This window comes from Chelonia mydas, chromosome 18 (assembly GCF_015237465.2).
Source record: "Chelonia mydas isolate rCheMyd1 chromosome 18, rCheMyd1.pri.v2, whole genome shotgun sequence".
Taxonomy (NCBI): domain Eukaryota; kingdom Metazoa; phylum Chordata; order Testudines; family Cheloniidae; genus Chelonia; species Chelonia mydas.
The window spans coordinates 16,867,241-16,893,051 of record NC_051258.2 but is presented as its reverse complement, the minus strand read 5'-3'; the positions used below and the strand labels follow the sequence as shown (position 1 = coordinate 16,893,051).

The 25,811-nt window shown below is 39.5% G+C and overlaps 1 protein-coding gene across 15 annotated transcripts in view; it reads left to right on the top strand.

Annotated features, from left to right (window-relative positions):
- Positions 1–2,695: 2,695 nt before the first annotated feature.
- The window catches only part of LOC102930742 (cyclin-dependent kinase 11B), a 29,060-nt gene continuing 5,944 nt past the window's right edge, over positions 2,696–25,811 (top strand). The window contains exons 1-16 of one of the 15 annotated variants that reach the window (XM_037881028.2): positions 2,926–2,942; positions 5,737–5,862; positions 5,941–5,997; positions 6,648–6,763; positions 7,157–7,284; positions 8,001–8,139; positions 8,702–8,856; positions 11,629–11,751; positions 15,051–15,149; positions 15,269–15,433; positions 17,192–17,257; positions 18,068–18,243; positions 20,027–20,117; positions 23,194–23,315; positions 23,672–23,777; positions 24,966–25,087. In XM_037881028.2, the coding sequence (XP_037736956.1) occupies positions 6,708–6,763; positions 7,157–7,284; positions 8,001–8,139; positions 8,702–8,856; positions 11,629–11,751; positions 15,051–15,149; positions 15,269–15,433; positions 17,192–17,257; positions 18,068–18,243; positions 20,027–20,117; positions 23,194–23,315; positions 23,672–23,777; positions 24,966–25,087 (1,548 nt within the window). In that variant the 5' untranslated portion in view covers positions 2,926–2,942; positions 5,737–5,862; positions 5,941–5,997; positions 6,648–6,707. The other 14 variants (XM_037881026.2, XM_037881025.2, XM_037881024.2 and 11 more) reach the window with 14 other exon arrangements.

Here is a 25,811-nt window from a genome sequence, read left to right as displayed (position 1 = left end):
TAACAGTGATGCTCTAGTTCATCAAAAGTTGCTCTAGCTCAACAGAAATTAGGGCTTAATGCAAGCAATTCTTGGTTAAATTTCTGTGCCTTTTTTTCATGCCAGAAGTCAGACTAGATGATCATAATGGTACCTTCCGGTCTTAAAATCTAAAAATCTTTAATGTTGATAAAAGATGGTGGCATGATAGCTCTGAAACCTGAAGTCGTCCTATTTATGGATAGAATATGTGCTAGAATATGTGCAATAAAAGCTGAACCAGACAGAGGCACTCTAATGTCAGAACGATGACCCATATTATAATGAACGTATTAGTATACCTGTCCTGGCTTCTCTTGACACTTGCAGTGAGACTCCCAGTTGTGGTGTTTTTTTCACTGTGGGGACACACAGTTTCCTGTAAATTTCCAATCCAGAATAAACAGGTAAGGCATCTGGTGTGGATTTAGCTGGTAAACTGGAGGTAATTTAGTACCTCCTAGTTCATTACAGAGCCACAAGGAAAAATTTTGGCTTAAGTTGTTAAATAAAAATTAAATATTTTGTATGAGAAATTTATTTTAATAGAGGTTATTGAAAATAAGCAAAATTTAGTTTTATGGGGACTTTACCCTTAATTTCTACTACGGCTGCCGATTAATCAGTTAACTCTCACGATTAACTGAAAAAAAAATTAATAGCGATTAATCGCAGTTTTAATTGCACTGTTAAACAGTAGAATACCAATTGAAATTTATTATATATTTTGGATGTTCTTCTATATTTCATATAGTATTCTGTGTTGTAATTGAAATCAAAGTGTATGTTTTTGATTACAAATATTTGCACTGTAAAAATGATAAACAAAAGAAATAGTATTTTTCAGTTCACCTCCTACAAGTACTGTAGTGCAATCTTTGTTGTGACAGTTCAATTTGCAAATGTAGATTTTTTCTGTGTGTTATATAGCTGCACTCCAAAACAAAACAGTGTAAAACTTCAGAGCCTACACATCCACTCAGGCCTACTTCTTGTTCAGTCAATCACTAAGACAGACAAGTTTGTTTACATTTACGAGAGATAATGCTGTCCACTTCTTAATTACAATATCACATGAAAGTGAGAACAGGCATGGCACTTTTGTAGCAGGCAGTGCCCGATATTTGTGCCAGATACGCTAAACATTCGTTGGCTCCTTCATTCTTTGGCCACCATTCCAGAGGATATGCTTCCATGCTGATAACTTTTTTTTTTTTAAAAAATGAGCGTCAATTAAATTTGTGACTGAACTCCTTGAGGGAGAATTGTATGTCCCCTGTTGTTTTAGCTGCCTTCTGCCATATATATCATGCTATAGCAGTTTGGGATGATGACTCAGCACATGTTCACTTTAAGAACCCTTTCACTACAGATTTGACAAAGCACAAAGAAGGTACCAATGTGAGATTTCTAAAGATAGCAACAGCACTCAACCTAAGGTTTAAGAATCTGAAGTGCCTTCCAAAATCTGAGAGGGACGAGGTATGGAGCATGCTTTCAGAAGTCTTAAAAGAGTAACACTCCAAAGTGGAAAGTACAGAACTTGAACCACCGAAAAAGAAAATCAACCTTCTGCTGGTGATAATGAAAATGAACATGCATCAGTCTGCAGTGCTTTGGATTGTTATCAAGCAGAACCAGTCATCAGCATGGATGTATGTCCCCTGGAATGATGGTTGAAGCATGAAGGGACATATGACTCTCTAGTGCATCTGGCATGTAAATATCTTGCAACACCGGCTACAACAGTGCTTTGAGAACCCCCATTCTCACTTTCATGTGATGTGAACAAGAATCAGGCAGCATTATCTTCTGCAAATGTAAACTAACTTGTTTGAGTAATTGGCTGAACAAGAAGTAGGACTGAGTGGACTTGTAGGCTCTAAAATTTTAGTTTATTTTTGAAGGCTGTTTTTTTGTACTTCAACCTTCATGATAAAGAGATGGCACTACAGTACTGGGTAATTGAAAAAATACTATTTCTTTTGTTTTTAAACAGTGCAAATACTTGTAATCAAAAATAAATATAAAGTGAGGACTGTACACTTTGTTGTCTGTGTTGTAATTGAAATCAATATACTTGAAAATGTAGAAAACATAAACAAAATTTAAATCAAGGATATTCTATTCTTAACAGTCCGATGAATTGTGATTAATTTTTTAAATTGCTCGACAGCCCTAATTTCTACTTCTAACTGTGAAATATAAACTGTAGTGTCAGTTTTTTATTCTTATTTTGCACATGCAATCGAAAAATTTAATGAACTAAAGGTAAGAAGATGGAATTCAGAACGAGATTTGCATGCCGAGGGAGGGGGCTGAGAAGTGGCCCCGGGAACTAGCAAGCCCCATACCGTTTAATCACTTTCATGACAATAGCAGGATCTGCAAAGAACTCATTAATGGCACTGCAAGAAGGGAGGCCGAGTGGCTAGTGCTTATAAAATAGAGGACGGGGATGCCGCACTGGTGTCGTCTTTTCCTCGCCCTGCCCAAGGCTCCGTGCCTCAGTTTCCCCACTTGGAAAAGCGGGACAACACGCCTCTTTCCCCGGGGGGGTGAGACTGAACAGCGGCACCACGCGCAGCTGCCAAGCGCTCCTAACCAACAGGACCGTGCCTCCCTGAGGCGCCGGGAGGCCGCACGTAGCCCCTTTGGTCTCCGGTCCCGGTAGGCTCCGCGGCAGCCGTCTCACGCGCAGGAATCGCTCGCGCCGCCGCGCCGAGGGGCTTCCGCGCCGCCGCGCACCCCCCCCCCCCAGTTGGCCGCATGCGCGCAGCCAAGGCCGATGGCCGGGCCAACTGCACGGCGGTCACGTTAGTACGTCATCAGGATGCGCCGGGGAGCGGAAGTGACGCGTTTGTTCCGCGCTGGCTGGCGCTGCAGCCTCTCTCCTTAGTCTCCGGCGGCGGGCGGTGCTGGCGGTGAGTGTGGTGCTAGTCGCTTCCCCCGTGTGGGCCCTATGTTAGTAGCGGGGCTCGCCCTGGGGCGGGGGGCTGGAGGGGAGGAGGCGGCTGGGTGTCGGGGGCCCAGGGACTGGTGTGCGGAGGGGGAGCCTGTGGGGACAAGTGAGTCTTGGGGGCTCACGCCGGGGGTCTTAATGTTGGGGTGTCTGAGGGGCGAGGGGACCAGTGAGAGGCGAGGATCAATAGAGGGGCGACGTAGCGATTGGGGACCGGTTAACGGGGTGAGGCTGGATGGGAGCGGTGAGGTAGAGGAGCTTGGGGAACTGGTGTGGGGGGCGGGGTGAGCCGGCGAGTGAGACTGTCGGGAGCATGAGGAGACAGGCTGAGAGTGCTGTGTGGTGGGGTAAATCCGCATAGGAGCGTGGGGAGAGACGGGGGACCCTGGTGTCGCACTCAGAATTCACCAAACCATGTCCCTCTGCATTAGGAAATTGCTTGGGAAGTCCCCAGATGCCTCCAGGAAGGGGTGTCTGAAACATCGCTGTTGGTTGACTTGTGGGTCTTAGTCCTGACTGGTAGGGAATCTAGGGTCCAGCAGAACGTAATAAGACACACCTGGGAGTATCCTGCCACTGAAGAAGTTAGGCCAAGAGGATTTAGAAGGCAATAGGGCTTGCATTGCCTACACATTGTTGCTTTTTGTATGTGAATTTAGTATGCTACACATAGATCATAGTGAGGCACTCTTAACGCATAGTATAAAATCATTGTTTTCAAGAGAGAGGCAACAAATGGCAGGAGGGCAGCATGCATGGAAGGCCAAGCACTGAGGCTTTATTTATAGGGGAAAGTCTTTTGGTATAACCTAAGGTGTGAATTTAAATCAATATAATTGTATGGCTGTGACCTCCCTTGTGGACATGCTTAAACACCTTCCCCGGTGACAAACTAAACCAAAACAGACACTCTTATATTGAAATAGGAGGGTTCATGTGGAGGAACAGGTGTGTTACAACCAGTAACATTTTCCTATGTAGGCAAGGCCTCAAGCAGCTCAGCCCACAAGAGAATCGTAGCATGAAGTGGTTGTAATGTTGTTTCCACTACCCTTTTACAAAGGAGGAAAAGATTGTCCTTGTTCCTTACCACCTCTGCAGTCATTATATACAGTATAAGTCATTTCTGCCCAGGCAACCTGCAGAGACCCATCCTCTTTCTTTTTCTTGGAAGCCCTTTCTGCCTTACTTCAAAAATGACCCACATTTGAAAAGTATTTGAATATAGTACAGTTTAATAAACAACATGCTAAACCAGGATGTCTTCATTCATTCGTCAGAGAGAGTCTCATTTTTTTGTCTGTGACCCATTCGGATTAATTGTGGGTCGGATATATACCAGGATTTCTAACAAGGGCTGTTGGAAGAGGCAGAAAATATTTTGACATTTTCTAGCTTCATCTGGCCCATTTTCACTCACCCCACTTGGGGGGGAAAAAATATTTTGTGCATATACTATGGTGACAGACATGGATACGAAAATGTGCACAGCTTTGAAACAAATTCCCAAAAGGCTCACTTCCGAATTTTTGTGACTATTTCAGCCACTTCTACTAGTGGGACTTTACATATGAAACTAGCTTCTACCCGTGTGTGCCTCTGAAAATTGAAATACAGATTTGAAAACTATGTAAAGGTGTGCCTGTACTGTGATTGAATCATTTTTAAAGTAAGTCACGTTTAGCTGAAGACGACCTGCCAAGAGGATTTGACCATGGTTATAAAATGTTTTTGTTTTTTTTTAAATTTGTACTGTGATTGCTGTCCTTACTAACTACTTTAGTACATTTCAAAAGTTGTGATACAGACAGGATCTTGTTCACTTTGTAAATGAGGCTTAATATATGCAGCGAATGAGAATAGTATGAAGTAGGAATAAAAACAGGTTGAAAGGGGCCAAGATTTGTTGCTACTATTAGATGGCCATTATGTTACCTAAATGAAATTGATTAGTGGGTCTTAGTCCAGCTCTTGGTATGTGCCCACTGCTAGTACTGACATATTTGTTGATAGTCTTAGCAAAGAGGCTGAGCATTTAATGACTGAAGAGACAGAATTATCCTTTTAATTAAAGGATATGGTTTCTGGTCAAACCCAAGGCATGTAATTGGGGGATGGCCTTGCTATGTCTGTAATGTTGGATTAATAGAAAACTAGGATTATCAGTCTACCCTTCTTGACTACCATCAAATTAATTTTGAAAAAAGCAGAAAGAGCTGAGTTTTTTTTGCCAAACGAAAATGTGGTATATGAACTGCAGTGGAAGGACTGTGTGCTGGTGACAGAGCAGTAGCAGCTCGAGGACAGATGGGGCTCAAATCCTTCATAAATAATTGTGCAACCACAGAAAATTACCTTTTCCCACATCCTCACAGTGCTAAAGTAATAAGTCATAAGACTAGCACATTTAGGTGTCTTTGGATCATCATGACTGGCAAGATGTGAGGCACTATTGCAGAAGTTGCACTGATTTAACTTAAGTTGGTCTTTAAACCAATTTAATTAAACTGTTGCACAAACAGTGTGAATACTCTGATTTGAAACCAAGCTTATTTTGGTATGGCTTAAGTCAAATGCTAACTGACTTCCCTTTACATAAGGTTCTGTGAAACTTGGCACATCATATCATTTTTAAATGTTTATTTGTATATCAAAAGTTCCTTTAAAACTTACCTAAAACATTGATGTAACCAATAGCATTGCATATATTATATTTCAAATATATCTACCTCCATTAATGTGGTGTTCTGTTTCAGTTTGTTCTGACTCAAATGGGTGATGAAAAGGACTCTTGGAAAGTGAAAACTTTAGATGAAATTCTTCAGGAAAAAAAACGAAGGAAGGAGCAAGAAGAGAAGGCAGAGATAAAACGCATTAAAAATGTAAGCTGTCTCTTTGTAAAGAAATAGTTCTAATTAAAGTGAGGAGGTTTAATTTTTTTCCCCTCATTTTTCCATTAGAACAAGGCTTCCTCTATCACTATCAATGAAGTTCTTTTGTACTTCCATATTTAACAGGTGAGCACTATCTCTCAGTGTCAAAGCTTACCAAAATGTTGTGCTTTGTTAAAACCTGATTGGTAACACACTAGATCTTTTACTTTGCTTCACAGTTGTTGAAAAGTCTGTCTGAGAAATCAGCCTGGTTAATTGGAAGCGTTAGTTGCAGTATAATTAGACTATTTTGGCCTTTTTGAAATTTTATAGTGCTCCTGTTTTTAAACCTGTTCCTGACTGCAGCAGAAAAAATGTTGGGCCCATTTTGTCAAATGATTAAATTTTTTTTGGCCCTAAATAACTTTTGCTTATTCTAATCCAAAAGGGTTGTTACAGGTGTCATTACCACTTGTTTGTAGTATTTGTTGAAAGGTTTGTCTTTAAAAAACTACCATAAATCAGCAAAATCTTTGAGTTTTTGCAGGTTAGTTTTACTTAAGTAGACTGAATTTATATTGTTTCAGATATTACAACGTATTAACTACATTTGACTGCGTGACAGCTATAATTAAAATCTGTACATAAACCACTGATTTGTGTTGAGTTATCCTATAGATCATTTCGCTTTACTGCCGGCAGCGGAGTTAAACATCAGTTTAAAAAAATACAGCTCACTGCAAGAGAAATTAACTGCAATTTGTTTTTACCCTTCCTTCCCCCTTCCACCATAGTCTGATGATCGGGATTCAAAGCGGGATTCCCTTGAAGAGGGGGAGCTGAGAGATCACCGTATGGAGATAACAATCAGGAATTCACCTTACAGGAGAGAAGATTCTATGGAAGATAGGTAAGAATAGAGGAAGAAAATGCTTCTGGATGTGGACATTGCCTTAAAAGCAATAAAATCTAAATGTTCTCTGTGTGTTGTGGTTAAAGCAGGTTTGCTGGGTTTTTTTTTGATACTTACCCTGAGTCACTGAGATTCTTATATCTTAGTTTACCCATCTATTAAAAACAATTTAATAATACCTACCTACCTCCCTCACAAGAGGTTGTGAGGGATTAGTAATGTTGGTAGCATGCTCCAAACTCCTCAGATGAAAGGTGCTATTGAAGTGCTAAATATTGTTAGATTAAATACTTATTCCTTCTCACAAAGGGTGGAAAAGGAGCAACAATTCATACTTATTATAAATTACCTATTACTGTCCTGTGCTTATTCATATAAATTGCATTTTAGAGGAGAGGAGGATGATTCCTTGGCTATCAAACCACCACAGCAGATGTCACGGAAGGAAAAAGCACATCACAGGAAAGATGAGAAGAGGAAAGAGAAACGTAGACATCGTAGTCATTCAGCAGAAGGAGGTATTGTAGCTGTTATTATTTAACATTTATATTGCGCTAGCTCTTTGAGGTCAAGTTCATTGGGGCACATTGTGTAAGGCACCGTACAGCCATAGTAAATGTCAGTTGTTTGCCCCAAAGAGTTAGAGAAGACATAACAGGTGTATAGATTAGGGAGCCAGGGTGGAGGAAATGGAGTAAATTCTGAAAAAGAAATGTGAAATTCGTAGGAATTCTTGCTTAATAGTTTTATGTCTGACTCCTTCATTTCTTCTGTTACATTTAATCCAGTTAAGCGGTTCGTGTGCGTATGTTTGGTTCCCCACTCACCACTTTTCGACAGGGACCTTTAGTCTGATTCTGCTGCCTTTGAAGTCCATGTTAAAACTTCCAAGGACTCCAGCGGTGCAGGATTGAGCCCTTTGTCTTTATACCTATCCGTCAAGCTCCTAAAATGCTGTTGCTGTAAAGTCATACATAATAATAAACCTTGCTTTCCTGTTATTGGTCAACTTTATATTTTTAACATTGAGTATGATACATGCAAGTTTTTATTATCATTTAATTTTATTTACAACACAGTTCTAGGTCAGGATTTTGCTAGTACATACTAAGACCAGAACAATAAAGCCCATAAAATTAGTGCTTTACTCTACTCTGGTTTGTTCTTTTGATTTTGAAGAATAGGAACATCTTGACTATAACAATCCAGCATTTATTTTTATCTTTATTATTAGGGAAGCATGCCAGGGTAAAAGAGAAGGAACGTGAGCATGAACGTAGGAAAAGACATCGAGAAGAGCAGGATAAGGCTCGACGTGAATGGGAAAGGCAGAAGAGGAGGGAAATGGCTAGGGAGCATTCCAGGAGGGAGAGGTAAAAAAACAAACCTTACTCTGCAACACCCAAAGAAATTCAATTAGATTAAAATTTAGTGCAATCTGATGACAGTGCCATTACTCCCATGAACATGCGGTGTAATAAGAGGCTGGGATCTCACCTGCATATAAGCACTTTTTGAAGTGATTTCATTACCGGATATCTTTCTAACACTAAAGACTCTGTTTGCTGCTATTGTGCCGTAATAATTGGTGAACAAGTCAGTTCTGTAGAATACAGTGGGCTTCCAATGCTCATTTAAAAAAATCAGCTTTTTAAGCCTGCTTATTTTTTATTTAAATTCCGACAGACTGCAGAACCTTATTTTAAGTTGGTCCCAACACTCTGTGCCAGCTGATAAAGAAAAGCAGACTAGAGCAAATCTATTATAAAAGATTAATGTCTGCCTCTGTAAAGGGCTGCTTGGGCAAGTGCACAATGATATCACAATTTAGTTGCTAGTTGGCACTGAAATTGAATAATTTAGTAATCTATTATTGCAATAGTAACAGCTTTAGATTACAAAAACAAAAGCCCAGACTTCACTTATATAAAATAGGCAAATGAATGTTTCCAGGGATCGTCTAGAGCAGCTTGAGCGAAAACGAGAACGGGAGAGAAAAATGCGAGAGCAACAAAAAGAGCAAAGGGAACTAAAAGAACGGGAAAGGCGAGCTGAAGAAAGGCGCAAGGAACGGGAGGCCAGACGAGAAGGTAACTAGCTCAGTGTAAACAGTATAAGGGGGTGTGTTAAATGGAACAACAGTGGAATTTAGATAAAACAAACATCTTTTATATAGGCCATTGCCAGGGTTTTATTTAAAAAAAGAGAGAGAGAGAGAGTCTGGCTTCTTTATTAGTCAAGAACAAGAGGACAAAATCGCACAGGGGGATAAAGAATGCAAAGTCTTTGAGCTTGTATAGCTTGTTCTGTACTGTGGAACTCAGACCTATTGGTATTGAAGCAGGTCATTAGTCAGTTTTCAGTAGACACTGTATCCTTTGCTTACCTTTTCTTTATTTACGTACAAGATAAACGTTTTACTGGTCACTGATTTCCACTTACAGTGTTCAAACTGGACCTGAAATGTTTCCAGTTTGCAGAATATTTTACGTCCCTTGCATCATACATTTAGGTGACAATTGATTAAAATGAGGGATTTTTGATGTTTGTGTGTTTTTTGATTTGTGCCTAGATCGAGGCACCAGAGAAAATAAGGACACTCCCCATTTGTGTTTTATCTTGGATGCCAGTATTACCTTTAATTATGACTCTTGTTTTGTAATCAGTTCTCATGCTGTTAGTCTCTCATTTGCACTTTGTACTAAGCTGAGGGGGACTGTAGCCTTTTAAGAATCTTGATCTGACAAAATGTTTAAGAACTTGAGGAAATTAAACATGGTATGGAACTCTCTGTTGCCAATGTGAGAGAGAATGGCTAGCTTAGCATGCACACAAACAGTGCAGCATTGTTAACTGTATAGAGTAAGCATTTTAATAGAGGTTTGCATTTTAATAGCTTTTCCAATGTCCCTTTATTTGGTGCTTCTGAAAGTGAGACTAGAACCAGGAAAATTGCAGGGAAACGTTATGCAAGTGTCCCTTACATGCATCTTTGCCACTGCATCTCAGTCCTCAGCTGCAGCACCCTTGCTATTTCAGTCCTGGACCTTAGGCAGACTGCCATGTATGCCAAATTGTGTGGTAGCTGTATGATGAGAGGCATTGTGGTATAGTGGATAGAGCACTAGATCGGAATTTGAGGGAACCTGGATTCTGTTCCTGGGTCTGCTACTAGCTGATCTTGGGAAAGGTCACTTCATCTCTATACCTCAGTTTCCGCACCTGGAAAATGGGGATAATGACATTTACCTGCTTTGACTTCTGCATGCTTCAGATATACTTAAAAGGGTATTGTCAGGTACTTTCTCTCTTTAGGTTTATATACTGTGCCCATCACTGGGATACCGGAGAGTCTTCGAATTAATAGAAATGTTTTTGAGATTTTGAAAAAAAAAAACCAAAAAAATTTATTTAAGCATTCCCTTAAACTTCATGAGAACTAGTAAATGAAATTTACTATATACAAATTCGTCTAGCTTAAATGTTTACATTGAATAAAATACAGAAAGCAAACACTAAATAATAAATAGTTAATTCAATTTTGCAAAATATTTCAATTTCAATAATATAAGGTGCTCTTGTAACTAGAAGTTAGGAATTGCCTAGGCAGTATGATGACTGTGGCATTAAAATACCTATATAGATTCCACTGTGGTGGTCAAAGATTGATCTACCTAAAGCCATCTCTCGAGAGGTTGCAATTGATGCACTGTACTTTTTATGTTTCTTATGAGGCTTCCCTGTGAAGTAATATTAAATTTATGTGGCACCTTCTGTCCCCAGTCCACACACTCTTTATAAAACTTAAACAATGCACAAGGATCACGTCATCCACCTCTGAAACATAGCCACCACTAGGGTGAAATGTGGCAGCTTTTGAACAGCTCAGAGCAATTCAGGACATGAAGTGAAGAGGATATTCATAGTCACTTGAAACTTCAGGGGAAATGTGTACAGGAAGAATGTAGTTACAGAAAGGAGTTTGGCCAAATCAATGGAAAAACAGGTTATAAGAATGTGGGAATTGACATATAAACCTTTTTACCAAAAAGTGAAAAAAATAGTATAGTTGTGCAAATATTGGTGTATGAATGTTGTAGAACGGAAATGGAAGGGAAAATACTCTGTATCTTTCATTACTCCCTTTGGAAGACTATTCCACAGTCCTGTAGGTCTCACTTTCTGAAATTTTTTCCAAATATTTGGCCTAAAATATTTCTTAATTTCATCCCTTTTACTCCTTACTTGTACTCTCTTTCATCATGCTAAACAATTCCTTTCTCTTCTTGATATTTACACCTTTTGAGTATTCATTGACAATTATTGAGTCTTCCAACTTAGTCATTGCTTAGCCATTTTCACCTTATTTAGTGTTTGATGTTTCCTCCTGAATCAATCCCACCTGCCTCTTAACTTTTTAATTCTTTTCTGCACCTCCCTCAGTTTGTCTACTTTGTTGTGGTAATGAGCGCTCTGAAACGAATGCAGTATTGCAGATGTGGTCTCGGAGAGTGGTAAAGAGAGGGATTCTCACCTCCTGCCCCTAAGTTATGATGCCTCAGTAGATGTAGCCCACATATGTATTAATTTTTTTTTTTTTTTTTTTTTTTTTTTACTGCTTCATTCCATTTTAGAAGGGCACAGTGAGTCCTTATCCAGATCATTAGCTATCACCAAAGTCTCTCTCTTTTTTCTTTTCTTTTCTTTTTTTTTTTTTTGGAGGTGCAGTTAGGGTTCTTTTCCTTTTAAAAAAGAAACAAAAATTGAGCCTGAGACAGCTTGCCATGGAAGAGGAGAACCTTTGTAATTAGGAGCAGGAAAATGTAACGCCTTTTGGGTTTCTGTTTTTGTTTCTTCACTAGTTTCTGCACATCATAGAACAGTGAGGGAAGATTATGGAGACAAAGTAAAAATAAGAACCTGGAGTCGCAGCCCATTACGACAGCAAAGAGAGAAGCTTGAGCAAGGAGATGGCAGGAAGCCAGGTAGTGTTTCCACTTGGTAATATGCCATTGCATGACCGTCAAAAGGACTTGCTGGGGGAAAAAGAGGGGGGAAGCTTTATTTTGACTGCTAGAAGGAATTCCATGATACTTTCTTGAAAGTATCACTCAGTTTGAGGGACAAATGGTGGCATGGTACCAAAGTATGGATGAGGAATGGCTAATAAACTATTATCTGGATGATTTGCTGATGTTTGCAGGGACCCCATATAATATGCTGTTAAACTCAATCATTCTTTCCTTTTTAGTAATAACAAGTCTTGAGAAATGCTCACTAATTTCACTAAACATTTATTATGCCCTTGTCTAACTAGAGGGTGTATTTTCCACTGAGCTTTGGTGCATTGACTGTTGCGTAATAGGTATTTCACCGTAATTGTATTTATACATCCAGCTGTTTACTACGTCGATTTAAATCATTATGTCCACATGGCAGGGATTTTTCTTCATGCGCATTGTGGGAGGGTATCCCATGGTGCTTTGCCTTGCTGGGCTTTCTACATTCTGGGACTTCCCTCGCAGCTCATTGTATGTTACATAGCAGAAGCAACTGGAATTCTGGGACGTGAAGTCAAACTCACAAATTCCCATGATCAGTCCTGCCATCCCATGATTCATCTTTTTATTTTTATTTTTTTTGTGAGCCAGCCCTATTTTTAGATTGCTGTCAGCCAGCATGAACAGAACTGTGCTCCATATCGCAATGCTGACAACAGCAGATATGCAGAAGGAGATGGAGATGTATTTGAGATCTCGCTGCCAGGTGGCTTTTGCTTTGGAAGTCAGCTGTTGCACCTCAGCTGTTGGCTGGTAGCAAGCAAGGATGGCAAGCGTCCAAGTGGCAATGACCACGTAATACTGAACACTTAAGGGAGCTCTCATGTTGGTGCGCTGCAGCTTTGGGATGAGCTCTGTGCAAATCTCTAGGAAAGTGGCCTTTGTCATCCTAAAATTAAGTAGCTACTGCTGGTCATCCCAGGTTTACAGAATGTTTCCCACTAGACAATGCTTCTTACCTGAGGCCAGAAATGGTGCTGCACTGAGTGAAGCTGCTCCAAGAAAAGTTCATCCCGAAGCAGCTCCTTGATCTCCTCTTCTGGTATCTCTTCCAGGACACTCTCAAGAGGTTTCTGGACACTGACTCTTTTGCCCTGCATTTCTTCCCCCTCAGGTTAGCCAGACACTCAGATGCTGATAATAGTCCTATCCTTGAGAAGCCTGGCACTTGAAGGAACTGGATGGGGGAAGAGGGGCTGATAAAATTAGAGTTGTGGTTCCTAGTTCGGTGTGTCTGGCGGCAATGATAAAATATTTTCTCCTCTATTTTGAAAGGCCATCCTCATAGTTTTTTCCTAGTCGCGGGAGAGGCTTGTGATGGTAACTTGTTTTCCACCTTACTTCCCCTGTGCCTACGGACCTTGTTGCAATGAACTGTGTTTTGCTTCTAGGATGTTTTGAGGAGTGGGAGACTATTCTTGTTTGGACAGCATGGTTTGGTGGTATGTGCTATTACTTAAATGGTGTAGAGGGTTTTGGGGACAGAGGTGGGGGATGCAGGTTAGTAACTGCATCTGCACCGCTTTAGGCATTCCTTACGTTGGAGGACGTTACGCTGATAGAGGTGGCCAAGAAGCAGAGAAGGCCCTTTTTCGAAAAGGATAAGGGCAGACCAGACAGATATGCATACGTGGTATTCATCAGAATGGTTCCCTCCCCAGAGTTGCTGCAGGAATTGAAGGGCATTGTAACCTATGCTGGTAGCAGCTACCAAAATATTGCAGTGTTTGTGCCAAATTAGAGCACTTCTTTGCCGATTTTATCTCCCCAGCAAACATGCATCACATCTGCTGTAAAATGAATACAGTTCTGCAGTGATCGTTCTTGACCTTGAGGGTTAAAAATGTTGTCTGTGCTATGAAATATACTACAACTTGACTTATGCTATAGAACAGGGGTTCTCAAACTGGGGTTTATTACCTGGGGCAGCTGTCAGCCTCCACCCCAAACCCCGCTTCGCCTCCAGCATTTATAATAGTGTTATAAATTAAAACCACTTTTTTATATATTTAAGGGGGGTCGCACTCAGAGGCTTTCCATGTGAAAGGGGTCACCAGTACAAAAGTTTGAGAACTGCTGCTATATAACAATGTTGCCTATGCTTGAATGCCTTAGTCTCTTGACATTGGTGAGTGACCGCTGACTCTTTTTCTTACATTTGTATCTTAATTCCCTCCCAAACTAAAAAGCCACCATTTGTATTATCTCCTTGAATACTCTTAGAGGAGAAAGGAGCTAACCATTGAATAATTAAGCTTATTAAGCTTAATTCGACTCTACAGAAACTGCAGTATAGTTTAAATATGACTACGATTCTCATCCTGTACAAGAAAGAAAACACTTCAGGTAATATTCCGGCTTGGAAAGTTCAATTTGGCTCCCAAGCCATAAAAATAGCTCTTTGGGTTTCCACATTCTTAGAGACTCTGATTATTAACAGAAAATATTCAGGTTTCAGAGTAACAGCAGTGTTAGTCTGTATTCGCAAAAAGAAAAGGAGTACTTGTGGCACCTTAGAGACTAACCAATTTATTTGAGCATGAGCTTTCGTGAGCTACAGCTCACTTCATCGGATGCATACTCATGAATGATGCATTCATGATGCATCCGATGAAGTGAGCTGTAGCTCACGAAAGCTCATGCTCAAATAAATTGGTTAGTCTCTAAGGTGCCACAAGTACTCCTTTTCTTTTTAGAAAATATTCAGGAATTGAAATAACCACATCCTCTGGTTAAAGTTCAGTTGTGTTTTTATTTTGTTGTAAACCTGAAAAATGATTGTAGTCACTGAACATGTTACTGTGAATAGTCAGAAGTGGTGCTAATCTTTGTGTTTGTATTTGTGAAATTGTGCTCTAAGGGTACTTTATTTACAGAATTAATTACCAAATTGTGCGTTCCTCACAATTCATGTAGTGGGGTTTATTAATAACTCAGTGCACTTTAAAAAAAAAAAAAAAAAAAAAAAAAAGGTCTGAAATACAGTTCAACTCTTCCACTGTTGATTCTGCTGCACTGCAGTTCTTAAAGTTACGTATCATTGAAATCAACAGTATGTGACGCTATAGCAAGTACATTCAATAGCCCAGCAGGTACATTCTGCTGGACATGACTGAAATATTTGGCAAAGGTTTAAAGAAGAAGAAAATCTAGGTTCTTGTGTGTTCAGCACTTGATAAAGTAGAGGTAATGCTTAGAAACTGGTCTGTTTTTTTGCTTCTCAGTAAAAGAGGAGAAAACAGAAGAAAGAGACCTGCTTTCGGATTTGCAAGACATCAGTGACAGTGAGAGAAAAACTAGCTCAGCAGAGTCTTCGTCAGGAGGTAATTACACACAATCAAATACATAGAATTTACCCTAGGAAATAATCATATTTATGAGAAGATCCTTCACATGAGGGTGCACCTAGTTACTTTTGTATTCTCTGCTTATCCCCTGACAGAATCTGGATCTGGTTCAGAGGAAGAGGAGGAGGAATCTAGCAGTGGAGAATCGGAAGAGGAGGAGGAGGAGGAGGAAGAGGAGGAGGAGGAGGAGGAAGAGGAGGAGGAGGAGGAGGAAGAGGAGACGGGAAGCAATTCTGAGGAAGTGTCTGAACAGTCAGCTGGTAAGTGGCAAAACATGACCACAAAAATGCTCACCCAAAGCACTTTTGTACTTACAGTTTTATGTTGCCCACTTTCTTTTTTTCCTTGGTCACAGATAAGATAGAAACCTAAAACTTCTGAGGACAAGTAATATATTAGCCTTTCCGTATGAGGGCATATTCAAGTTATCAATCTAAGAAGCCAAGATGGACAGTTCCGGTGATATTTTTGTCTTTATAAGAGAGGTGTTGAAAGCCTCATCATTTGAGTAATTTTAAAACCATGTTGGACACTAGCAAATGTTCTATAGGGAACAGTCTTATACTAGCCTGTGGGATGGACTAGAGAAGTCTCTACCATCTCTAATTATTTTCCGCTTTAAATTTTATTAGATTTTTTTCATTTTTGAAAGAACAAATGGAAATAATACAAAAGAAATTAACTAAGCAAATCTAGTAATTGCTATCTGTATGTCATTAATTAGTAAACAAAAAATGAGCACCTGACTCATTTGGGGCCTGACCGCTGGATGTTTTTCTATTAAATCAGTGAAAAGTAACCACCAAATTTTAAGAAGTTTTCTAAGAGTTATTTGAATTTTTCTGTCACCAATAATTTCTAAATTTTTAAGCTAAGCTGATGTCACTGGACTAACTTTCTTCCTTCCTGTGACTGCAACATAACTTCTGACTGTCACTAATCATGTGGCTATAAATCATTTGTTTCAGGTGTCATTGATTTTCTTGTGGGAGTCCTCACAATAGAGCCCTAAATCACAGTCAGTAACACTTTAACTTGCTTGCATATTTGTTTCCAAAACTTCCATTTTAGGGCACAAATAGCAGATATATAGATATGAAATTTCTTCATGCACCACATTTTCACCAAAAGTCAAGGGTTTTTAAAACCTATTTTCAAAGCTACATTATAAGCTTATAATGTAAAATTGAAGAAAATAAGCAGAAACAGCAGCCACCAATGTTAGTGTTTCCTGTTTTTGAGGCTCACTTAATGTAGTTCAGCTCTGTGTCAGTCAGAGAAACTCTGCCTATCAAGTGAAACAGAGGTACTGGATTACTATCAGTAGATAGTGAGCAGGACCTGTAAAACTGCTGAAATGGCATTACTCCAGTGGTCGCCAAACTTTTGAGGGTTGTGTCCCCCCCTTACTCCTGTCCTCACCCGCCCCCCTGAACTGGGGGCAGGGCCATGGCTTGGGAGGGCGGGAATGTGGACAGGAGTAAGGGGGCCAAGGCTGGAGCCACAGCTGCAGGTGGGTCTGGGAACAGGAGCAGAGCCGCAGCTGAGCTGCGGTGGGGGCTGGCAGCTGCACCCATGGCTGCGTGTGGCTCCATTCCCAGCCCTGACCCCCAGTCTTGGCCTTGAGCCAAGAATGGAGCTGGGGCCGAGGGCCAAGGCTGGGGGCGGGGCCAGGAGCAGCACTGCAGCCGGACCTGCAGCTGGGTGCAGAGCCGCGCTGAGGCTGGGAACATGGCCAGGCGTGAGGCCAGGAGCTGTGGCTGGGGGCGGGGCCAGAGCACAGCTAGGGGTGGGACTGGGTGGCTCTCCCTCCCCACCCCCTATGGGGGCTGGCCTGGGTCTGCTGCACCCTCCTCGAACTTTACTCCATGCCCCCCTGGGGGGGCGCATCCCACAGTTTGGGGACCTCTGCATTACTCTGTAACACTTGTATTGCTATTTCACTGTATTAAGCATCTATGTACATGAAATCAGAACGATATTAAGCTTTTTCTGTTGGACTGCATTCTGTTTTTTAGAAGAGGTGAGTGAAGAAGAAATGAGTGAAGAAGAAGAGCGAGAGAATGGAAATCACATTCCAGTTGGTAAGATGCAAACATTGGCTTTAGCTGTAGCAGTTTTTTCCTTTTCTGTTTCATGAACTATGGATTTTAATGCACTGTCTAGAATGTGAAGGGTTTCAAGATGTTCAAGCCTACCAGGACTTGATTATGAAAAGTAGGCTTGTATAAGAAATCCTGTTGGTGGATGGGGGTGGATATTTCTTCTGCAGGTCTAAGTTGAAATCTTGCATAAAATGAGCATGGCTTTTTTAAATCAACTTGCTAGTGGATTTTCATCAGTATTATAATCCACCACACCATATGGTACTGTGGGTCATCTGTACTCAAGAGTAGACACACCCTGGATCAGAACTTCCCCAAAGTCTGGGTGAGAGTTCTGATCCAAGGGCTTTTTGTTGGCCTATTGTAAGAGTCAGAGAAGCTTGGATCTGGATCTGAACTTACCTAATGTTCTAGCTGTGATTTTGAATCGGGCCCATCCTCTTGGTACTCAGAATTGCACTATATGATGTGTCAGATTAAAGTTGAATCAGTCTTTGCATACTGTTCATATACTGGTTTAGTTTTTATAGCGTGCAATATTTAACCCTGAAAATGTATTCAAGGAACTATACCCGAACCTCATGAAATACTCCCCAAACATAGAAAAAAGAATCATGCTTCTTTAAATACCTTCCTTGTCATCTCTTAACAGGACACTCAAATTGCGTGCCACGCTCTTTAGTATCTCAGTTTTATGATCACAATTTTATTCCCTCACTAGTTTGTCTAAAACTAATTCAAACATCCCAAATAGCTGCCTGTTTCCACGACTGATTCTAAATTTTAAAGTTACAGAGTCAAGGTTTGATCGAGATTCAGCAGGAAGTGAAGGAGAAGAGGAGGAAGTGGGGGAGGGGACCCCACATTCCAATGCAATGACAGAAGGAGATTATGTTCCTGATTCTCCAGCTTCATCACCCATTGAGTTGAAACAAGAGCTACCCAAGTACCTTCCTGCGCTGCAGGTGAGGATCATTTTACAAGTGCTCCAGAATGTCTTAGATGGGATTTTCATGAATAGTGACATAAAATGATATACGTACCCTCAAGAGCATCTTGGATATAAAACAGTATTATGTCATATTGTCCAGTGCATTTGCCCAATGTCAGATTCATTATGTGCATAAACTGTGGTGGGGTCAACCAAAAGCATCTTGTGGTGTCAAGTGAGCCCAGGCATATATTCCATCAATCAAATATTCACATACAATATTTTTAAAAGTTGTGTGTGAAAACAAGTTAAAACCTTTAGTTTTTAAAAAGGATATAATACATTGGGATATTGTGATATTGTGGTGACCCCATCTGAAAATAGTTACTGCAGGTATAGGCAGGTTCACAAGTAATATAAATGTTTATTGGAATGGAAAGATGTCCCTATGAGGAGAGTGAAAAGTTTTTAGTTTATAGAGGAGATGAATAAGCAGGGAACTGAGAAGGTGAGCAAAATAAGCTGTTGTTTGTTATAATAGCACGTAGGAACCCTAGTCACGGACCTGAATCCCAAGGTGCTCAGCACCGTACAAGTGCAGAAAAAAGACAGCCCTTGCCCCCAAAAGCTTATAAAACAAATAGTTTGTCATTCCTGCTTTTTTTCACATAATAGAAAAAGAATGTTCAATGAAACTGAAAGACAATAAATTTAAAACAGATGAAAGGAAATATTTGTACACAACACCTATTTAGCCCATGGAACTCATTCCCAGAAGATATCCATAAAGGCAACAGTTTAATAGGATTAAAAAAAAGGACTGAGCATTTATATGGATAATGAGAACATCCACAGGTACATTAGATAGAATAAAAAAGTGTAAGAAATATAAACTCATGCTTCAGGGCATAAACAAAAGCTCCAACTGATTGAGATTCAGGAAAAAACTTCCCCGTGGACAGTTCTTTATGTGGTTTTGTGTGTGTGTGTGTGTGTAAGCACCTTTCTCTGAAGCAACTTGTACTAGCCACTTCCAGACACAGAATAGTGGACTAGATAGACCTCCTCCTCAGATCAGTATTGCAATGTTGTGTGCTAGTGCAGCAACATATGAACTAATATAGATGCAGAATACTGAGATACACACATGTATTATGTATAACTGAGCATTTGCTCTAGATAGATCTTTGCATGTTTTACTTTTACATTTACACTAAAGTAAAATGGGAAGTAATTTGTGTATTTAATATGTATATTATGCCACCTTTATTTTAACAAGAGGAAGTATCTATATCCGTGTTCTCAGCCTTTTTGATACCGGGGACCGGCTTGCTGCCTTCCTAAACTGTGTCAGGTGGATCTCAGGGATCAGTGCCGGGCTGGTTGTTGAGAAACACTGATCTAGACAGTCAAGATTGATGTGATCCTATCTCTTTTTGCTATCAATGGCTAGGATCAGAATATGCTTAGGGAATGCAAATGCAGCTCATTGGCCTGCCTGAGACACATCAGTCTAAGGTGTGGAGCTAGTTCCTCTGCTGCTGAGACTGAAATCCTCATTTCTTCAACATCTGTAGAAATGAATGAGGCTTAGGAGCTATTGAGGTGGAGTATTTTAATCTTTTTTAAACATAGTTTTTGTTCCTGAGAGGACACTTTCTTAGAGTACTAGGTAAAAATGCTTTGGAACAAAATATAGTTTTCCTGGGCATAGATCTATTTTATATTCTTCTGGGATAACAAACTGTTCATATAAAGTCAGCCATACTATGTCTTATATGTCTTTAAAAAGACTAATTTTCTGTTTGCTTTCTCAGGGATGTCGTAGCGTGGAGGAATTTCAGTGTTTGAACAGGATTGAAGAAGGAACATATGGTGTGGTATACAGGGCAAAAGACAAAAAAACTGGTTGGTACAAGTGTGCCTGTTTAAAACAGTGCTAAAAATGTTGGTTTCATTAAGTGGACTCATAATTTTTTCACAACGCTTATTAAGCATTAAGGGCAAAGTGTTACGTAATATTAAAAAAACGTAAGTGACCCATCTTAGGGCTACACCTCTTGGTGATCTACAGGGAAGCTGTATGTTTTAGGGATCTGCAGTTTGGAAAACAAACACCTGTGCTTGAAGTTACTAATTATTTTGAATATTCTCTTGCATGCAACATAATCACTTTGTGCTCTCCCTGTTTTGTACTGTGGGTGCTGAAATTCTTTTGGAGGTCTTTTTTCTTCAAAACAATATTAACCTTCCGCATTACTATCAACATGATATTACATGCCAGTGTTAGTGCAGTGGACAATTTAAACATTAAGACGATGGTAACAATATGAATGAAATGTAACAACAGTACTTGTACAGCGGGTGATGCCGTATACAGTGTTAAACAGGAGGAGTCCAAAGTTGGATGTCATGCTGTCATGTTAAGAACTTGTGCTTGGCATGGGATCTGCACTAAGCTCTGAACTCTGAGGAGGGTGTCATTCAATATAGGAAAATAGTTACTGAGTCTTTTGTAGAAGGTAAATTTGAAGTTAAGTATAAACATTGTGCAAACTTAATGTAATAATACTTTGCATTTCTGTAGAGTCTTTTATCCCAGGACCTAAAAGTGTTGAAAAAATGTGAAAGAATTAAGCCGTACAATAACTCTGTAAGGAACATAACAGGAAGTCTGCAGTAGAGCTGGAAATATAACCCACATTTCTTAGCTCTCAGTCCTGATCTTTACCCACAAGACCAATCTATCTCTTCTTGTATCAAATGTTCTGATATAATGAAGTGGGAGAATAGCTGGATAAGTGTGTGCTTTAACCTACTCTATTCTTGGATTTGATTATGTTAACCATTGTAGAGTTATGGTCTAAGGCAAAATCATTTTCTAAATCCTCCACTGAAAAGAAAAGACTGTTTAAAATATTATTTTTAGCTACTATTACTCTTTATTATGGATGACTCCTTCCCCTCAGTGTGGTGTGCATTTGAAATAAGATTCTTTTAAAGATATTGTATCTTTTTATTAGACATAGTCATGTAGAAATTGTTAACAAAAGCTGGATTTTTAGCCCTATAGGTAGAGATTTCCTGCTTCCGAGCTACTAGATTTAGTTGAGCATAGCAGGGTGATCTGCCAATTGATTAGATGTAGACACACCAATAGGTGTCATTATAGGTATGGAAAATGATTTAAATGGTTTTATAAAAAGTGGTTTGTGTGTGGTGGGCATTCTTTATAGAAATTTGTGGTTAGCTCACTTTTATTGTTTGCTTTCAAGTCCATCTTTAATTCTTGTTTGAAGGAAACTAAAGTTGTTTTAATCAGTAGTTAAAAAGCTCACATGCTGAGAAACACTTCTTACCAGGTATAAACTGTGGTGTGTATTTGAAAACTTAATAAATAAATCCAGGTTTTTGAACTTGCTTCTGGTGGTAGCTGTCCTGCTGAAAAGTTATCCCATTTGATACCAGTAGTGCAAAAGCCAAATGTAAGCTAATTTGCACCTCCCCCCCCCCCCTTTTTTTTAGTGATTTATCAACTGGAAAAAGGATCTAATTTAACATTGTAATAACATATGTAGTATTAGTACTGCATCACTTCTTTTCATTGTGTATAGCAGCCGACACAGCAAGATGCAAACTGTTTTATCATCTCTGATATGATTCCCCCACCTGCTGCTGTCACAAATAATACGTTACTTTCCTGCAAGCTGGCTGTTTTCACCAGAAGGCTCATATATAGATATATTTTAACACATATAAATTTTAAATTTATATATCTGACAGGCGGTAAAAAACAAACCCTGTCATTTGTAAACTTTTATCGTGTTGAGCAAAACGAGCGATTTGTTAAGAGGAAGTTTGCTCTGATATTTAGATCAGAAGACTTGGAGACAGGACTTATGGTTGTTCCCAGTTCTAACACTCACTTGCTGTAACTTAAACTTTCAATTCCTCCATCTACAAGTTTGGGGTAATACCATCCTTACAGGGATAGAGTGAGAATTCATTGGTTTTTTTAAGTGTTTTAAAATCCTCTCTGAAAAGGAATTATACAAATGGAAAGTATTATTTTCTTTCAATTCATTGCTTGTATTATATAGCTGCGGTGGCCACTTCCTTCTCTAGCCTACCTGGCATGTAGCCTTCCTCTGAGGCTGACATTAACATTACTCTCTGAAATGGTTTACAAAAGGAGAGGTACCATTGACTGCTTGACTGTAAGTGCTCACTCACTTCCGGGTCTATGCAAGTCACCACCGCAACATGCCAAAGATATCTTTGATCGCTGTAATTGACATATATAATAAATAGGGGTACTTTAATATCTAATGATTCACATTTTAACTGTTAATTTTATATTCTTACCATGTAGAATTAATTCATAAGAGGAAAAATTCACCTCTGCAGGGACTAGCATAAAGCCTATTCCTCATTTAAATCCTGTATTACTTTTACACTGTGAGCTCTTTGGGACAGAGACTGCCTTTTTTGGTGTGTTTTACAGTGCTTAGCACAATGGGGTCCTGACCCCAGATTTGAACCTGTAAGTGCTAGCACAATGCAGATAATTCACACTAATATTCTGAGGCTTTAAGTGGTGCTGGCCTTCTTCATAGGGGTGAATTTAACCCAAGATGCATTTCTTTCCTTCCAGCAAATTAAGTCAATGTTTGTATGGGAGGCAAATCATATAGTACAGTAGTAGTTTTGTTTGTTCTTTTTCCATTTGTATTTTATTGAACTATAATAAAACCTATAATCAGCAATCCTAGGAAACGATGTAAGGGAAAAAATTGCTTTGGGTTTTATTCTTATCCATGACCTCAGTCTAGTCCAGTCTTTAACACACAAGCTAATATAATGCCTGGATAAGGACTTCCTTTGAAAAAGATAGTAAAATATTTACTGTGCTGTAAGTGTCCTCTTAACCTGTCTTTGATTAGATATTTAATTTGGGTTCTGTATTTTATTATTTTGTTTGTAGATGAAATTGTGGCTCTGAAGCGACTGAAAATGGAAAAGGAAAAAGAAGGCTTTCCCATTACCTCTCTAAGAGAAATAAACACCATTCTGAAAGCACAGCACCCAAATATAGTCACTGTTAGAGTAAGACCACCAATACTTTTATATTAACATTAATTTTGTTCTTGAAGTGTTACTCTTTTACTGTTAAAATGCCCTATAATGGTCTGATTTAAGTACAGTATTTGCTCATTAGAGCTTGTTTCTTTCAGTTTGCAGTTGTGTGCCTTGTATAATCAAATAGCTCATTTTTGTCTATAAAATCTGTTTAAAACCTATAAAAAATGAACTTGTCTAAACACTTCAGTGTCATACATTTCCTGTGAATTTTATAAATTTGATGTCCCTTTTTTTACCTGCTAATACATTCCTGCCAGTCATCCTTAACCACTTATAAATATTGCTTGGTTTCCTTGATAATATGCTGTATTTGTTCTTAGGAAATTGTTGTGGGCAGTAATATGGATAAAATCTATATCGTAATGAATTATGTAGAACATGACCTCAAAAGTCTGATGGAAACCATGAAACAGCCATTTTTACCAGGTACTGTATTTCCTAGCATTCTTTAACTTTCCAAGCTAAAATCATGTGAATTACAAGAACATCAATATAATATGTCCCTGATTTATACTGACACATTTTTGGCTTAGTGTGTGACAGAATATATCATTAAGATGGAACTGTTTCTGAAAGCTCTTTGGAACAGGGACTGTTTCATTTTTCTACCTGTCTGTCTAGCCTCTCTATTTAGAAGCTTAGATCAGTGACCATCACTATAATATATGAGCGACTCCCAAGAATCTATGGTTTGGATTCACAAAGAGCCTATGGGGAGTGTGGTACCCAATTCCCATTCAGTTTCAATAGGGTAGTCAACTACCTTAGGCTCTTTTGAAAATTCCAGCCTATGTTTGTTTATATGTGCAGCCCTTAGCATGATGTGGCCTTGATGATGCTCAGGGCCTTTGGATGCTACTGCAACATATATGATGATGGATGATGATGAAACAAATATATAAACTGATGGGGATGTTTCCTTGATTGATTAATTAGGGTTGCAGGTTTACTTGATTTAGTTAGTTAGTTCACTTCAAATATTAGGTGTCATGGGAAAGCTGGAAACACAGGTATTCAAGACTTCCTTCTCTTAACTTTATGCAACAAGATTGGTCCCTGAAAAATGAAATATTTGGGGATTTAACTAATTGTACCCAGAACTGCACCATATTCCTCCCATCTGAATGTGCTGCAGTGTGAGCTTCCTCAGATGCTCCTGGAAGAATTACTCTGTTCCCTTGAAAAGCAATTCCATTGTCTCTGCTAACTTAGGCACATGTTAGCGTTATCTGATTTGTTTGACAGTCACCTAGGCATTGTGAGAAATGCCTGTTCTGCGTGGGCTGTGCTGAAAACACTAAACTGAACACATTTCATTCACTATCTTGTGCTAAAATTCTGTAGCCAAATCTTGATACCATTTATGTCATTGAGAGTTTTGAATTGACTTCAGTGGGATCAGGATTTGGTCCATGTTGATAAAGGCCCCTGCTTTCTTCCCCTTAATCCTGTAAACTTGTTGGTTCTTTTTTAATAATTAAATGCATAACTAGTACTTTTTTTGGTTATGTATGTTTTGTTCTATGCTCTTGATTTAACTATTTCAAAAAGCATAGTACTAGTAGACTTCATCTTTCAACTGAACACACAAGGTTCTTTCTTTCATCCTTCCAGGTGAAGTGAAAACTTTGATGATTCAGTTATTGCGTGGAGTCAAGCACCTTCATGACAACTGGATACTTCATCGGGACTTGAAGACCTCCAACCTGCTGCTGAGTCATAAAGGCATTTTAAAAGTAAGGATCCAGTGTGTGTTTGTTTTGTTTTTTTAAAGGCCTTGAACTTCATTGCATCATAGCAGTTAATATCTGGATAGTGTGTTGCATTTCCATTCTTGCAGCTGTAACATGCAAGAAAACCTACTGTTGCAAAATAGAATAAAATTTTCCATTAGATACAAAGACTGCCCTGTCATGGTTGTACGATTTATGCTAGGATATGACTAATAAATAAACATGGTTTAGTGGTCAAGGGAAATACTGTCTTGTTTTTATAACAACATAACTAGGAGCCAGATCAGGGTTCTTTTCCCAGCTGTGCTATAGACCATATGTGTGTGTTGTCAGATGTTTGGCCATGTGCGTGTTCTCCCTTGTGTTCTCCCAGCTCTGCGCAGACAGCTGGCACATCAGACCTCGAGTGAACCACCCAATAAATCCACAGACTTGGTTCATAGCAATGGTGCTTGGTCAGGTTTATTGCTGACAAAGCACGGTGCTAATGCCCCAGCTCAATGGTTACAGGTATACTCGTGTATGCTCGTGACAATGGACCGGCTCAGTTAGTGGTGGGATTTTCCACTATCTCCTAGGCCAGACAAAGACGTTTCCTCTGAGATACATCTTTAGACACCAATACAAACAAGTTACGCATCACCCTCTGATGTATTAGGGCGCCACGCATTGCCTTGTACCTGTTGGTTCGATCAAAACATCTCTATTCATCATGCTGTCATCCTGA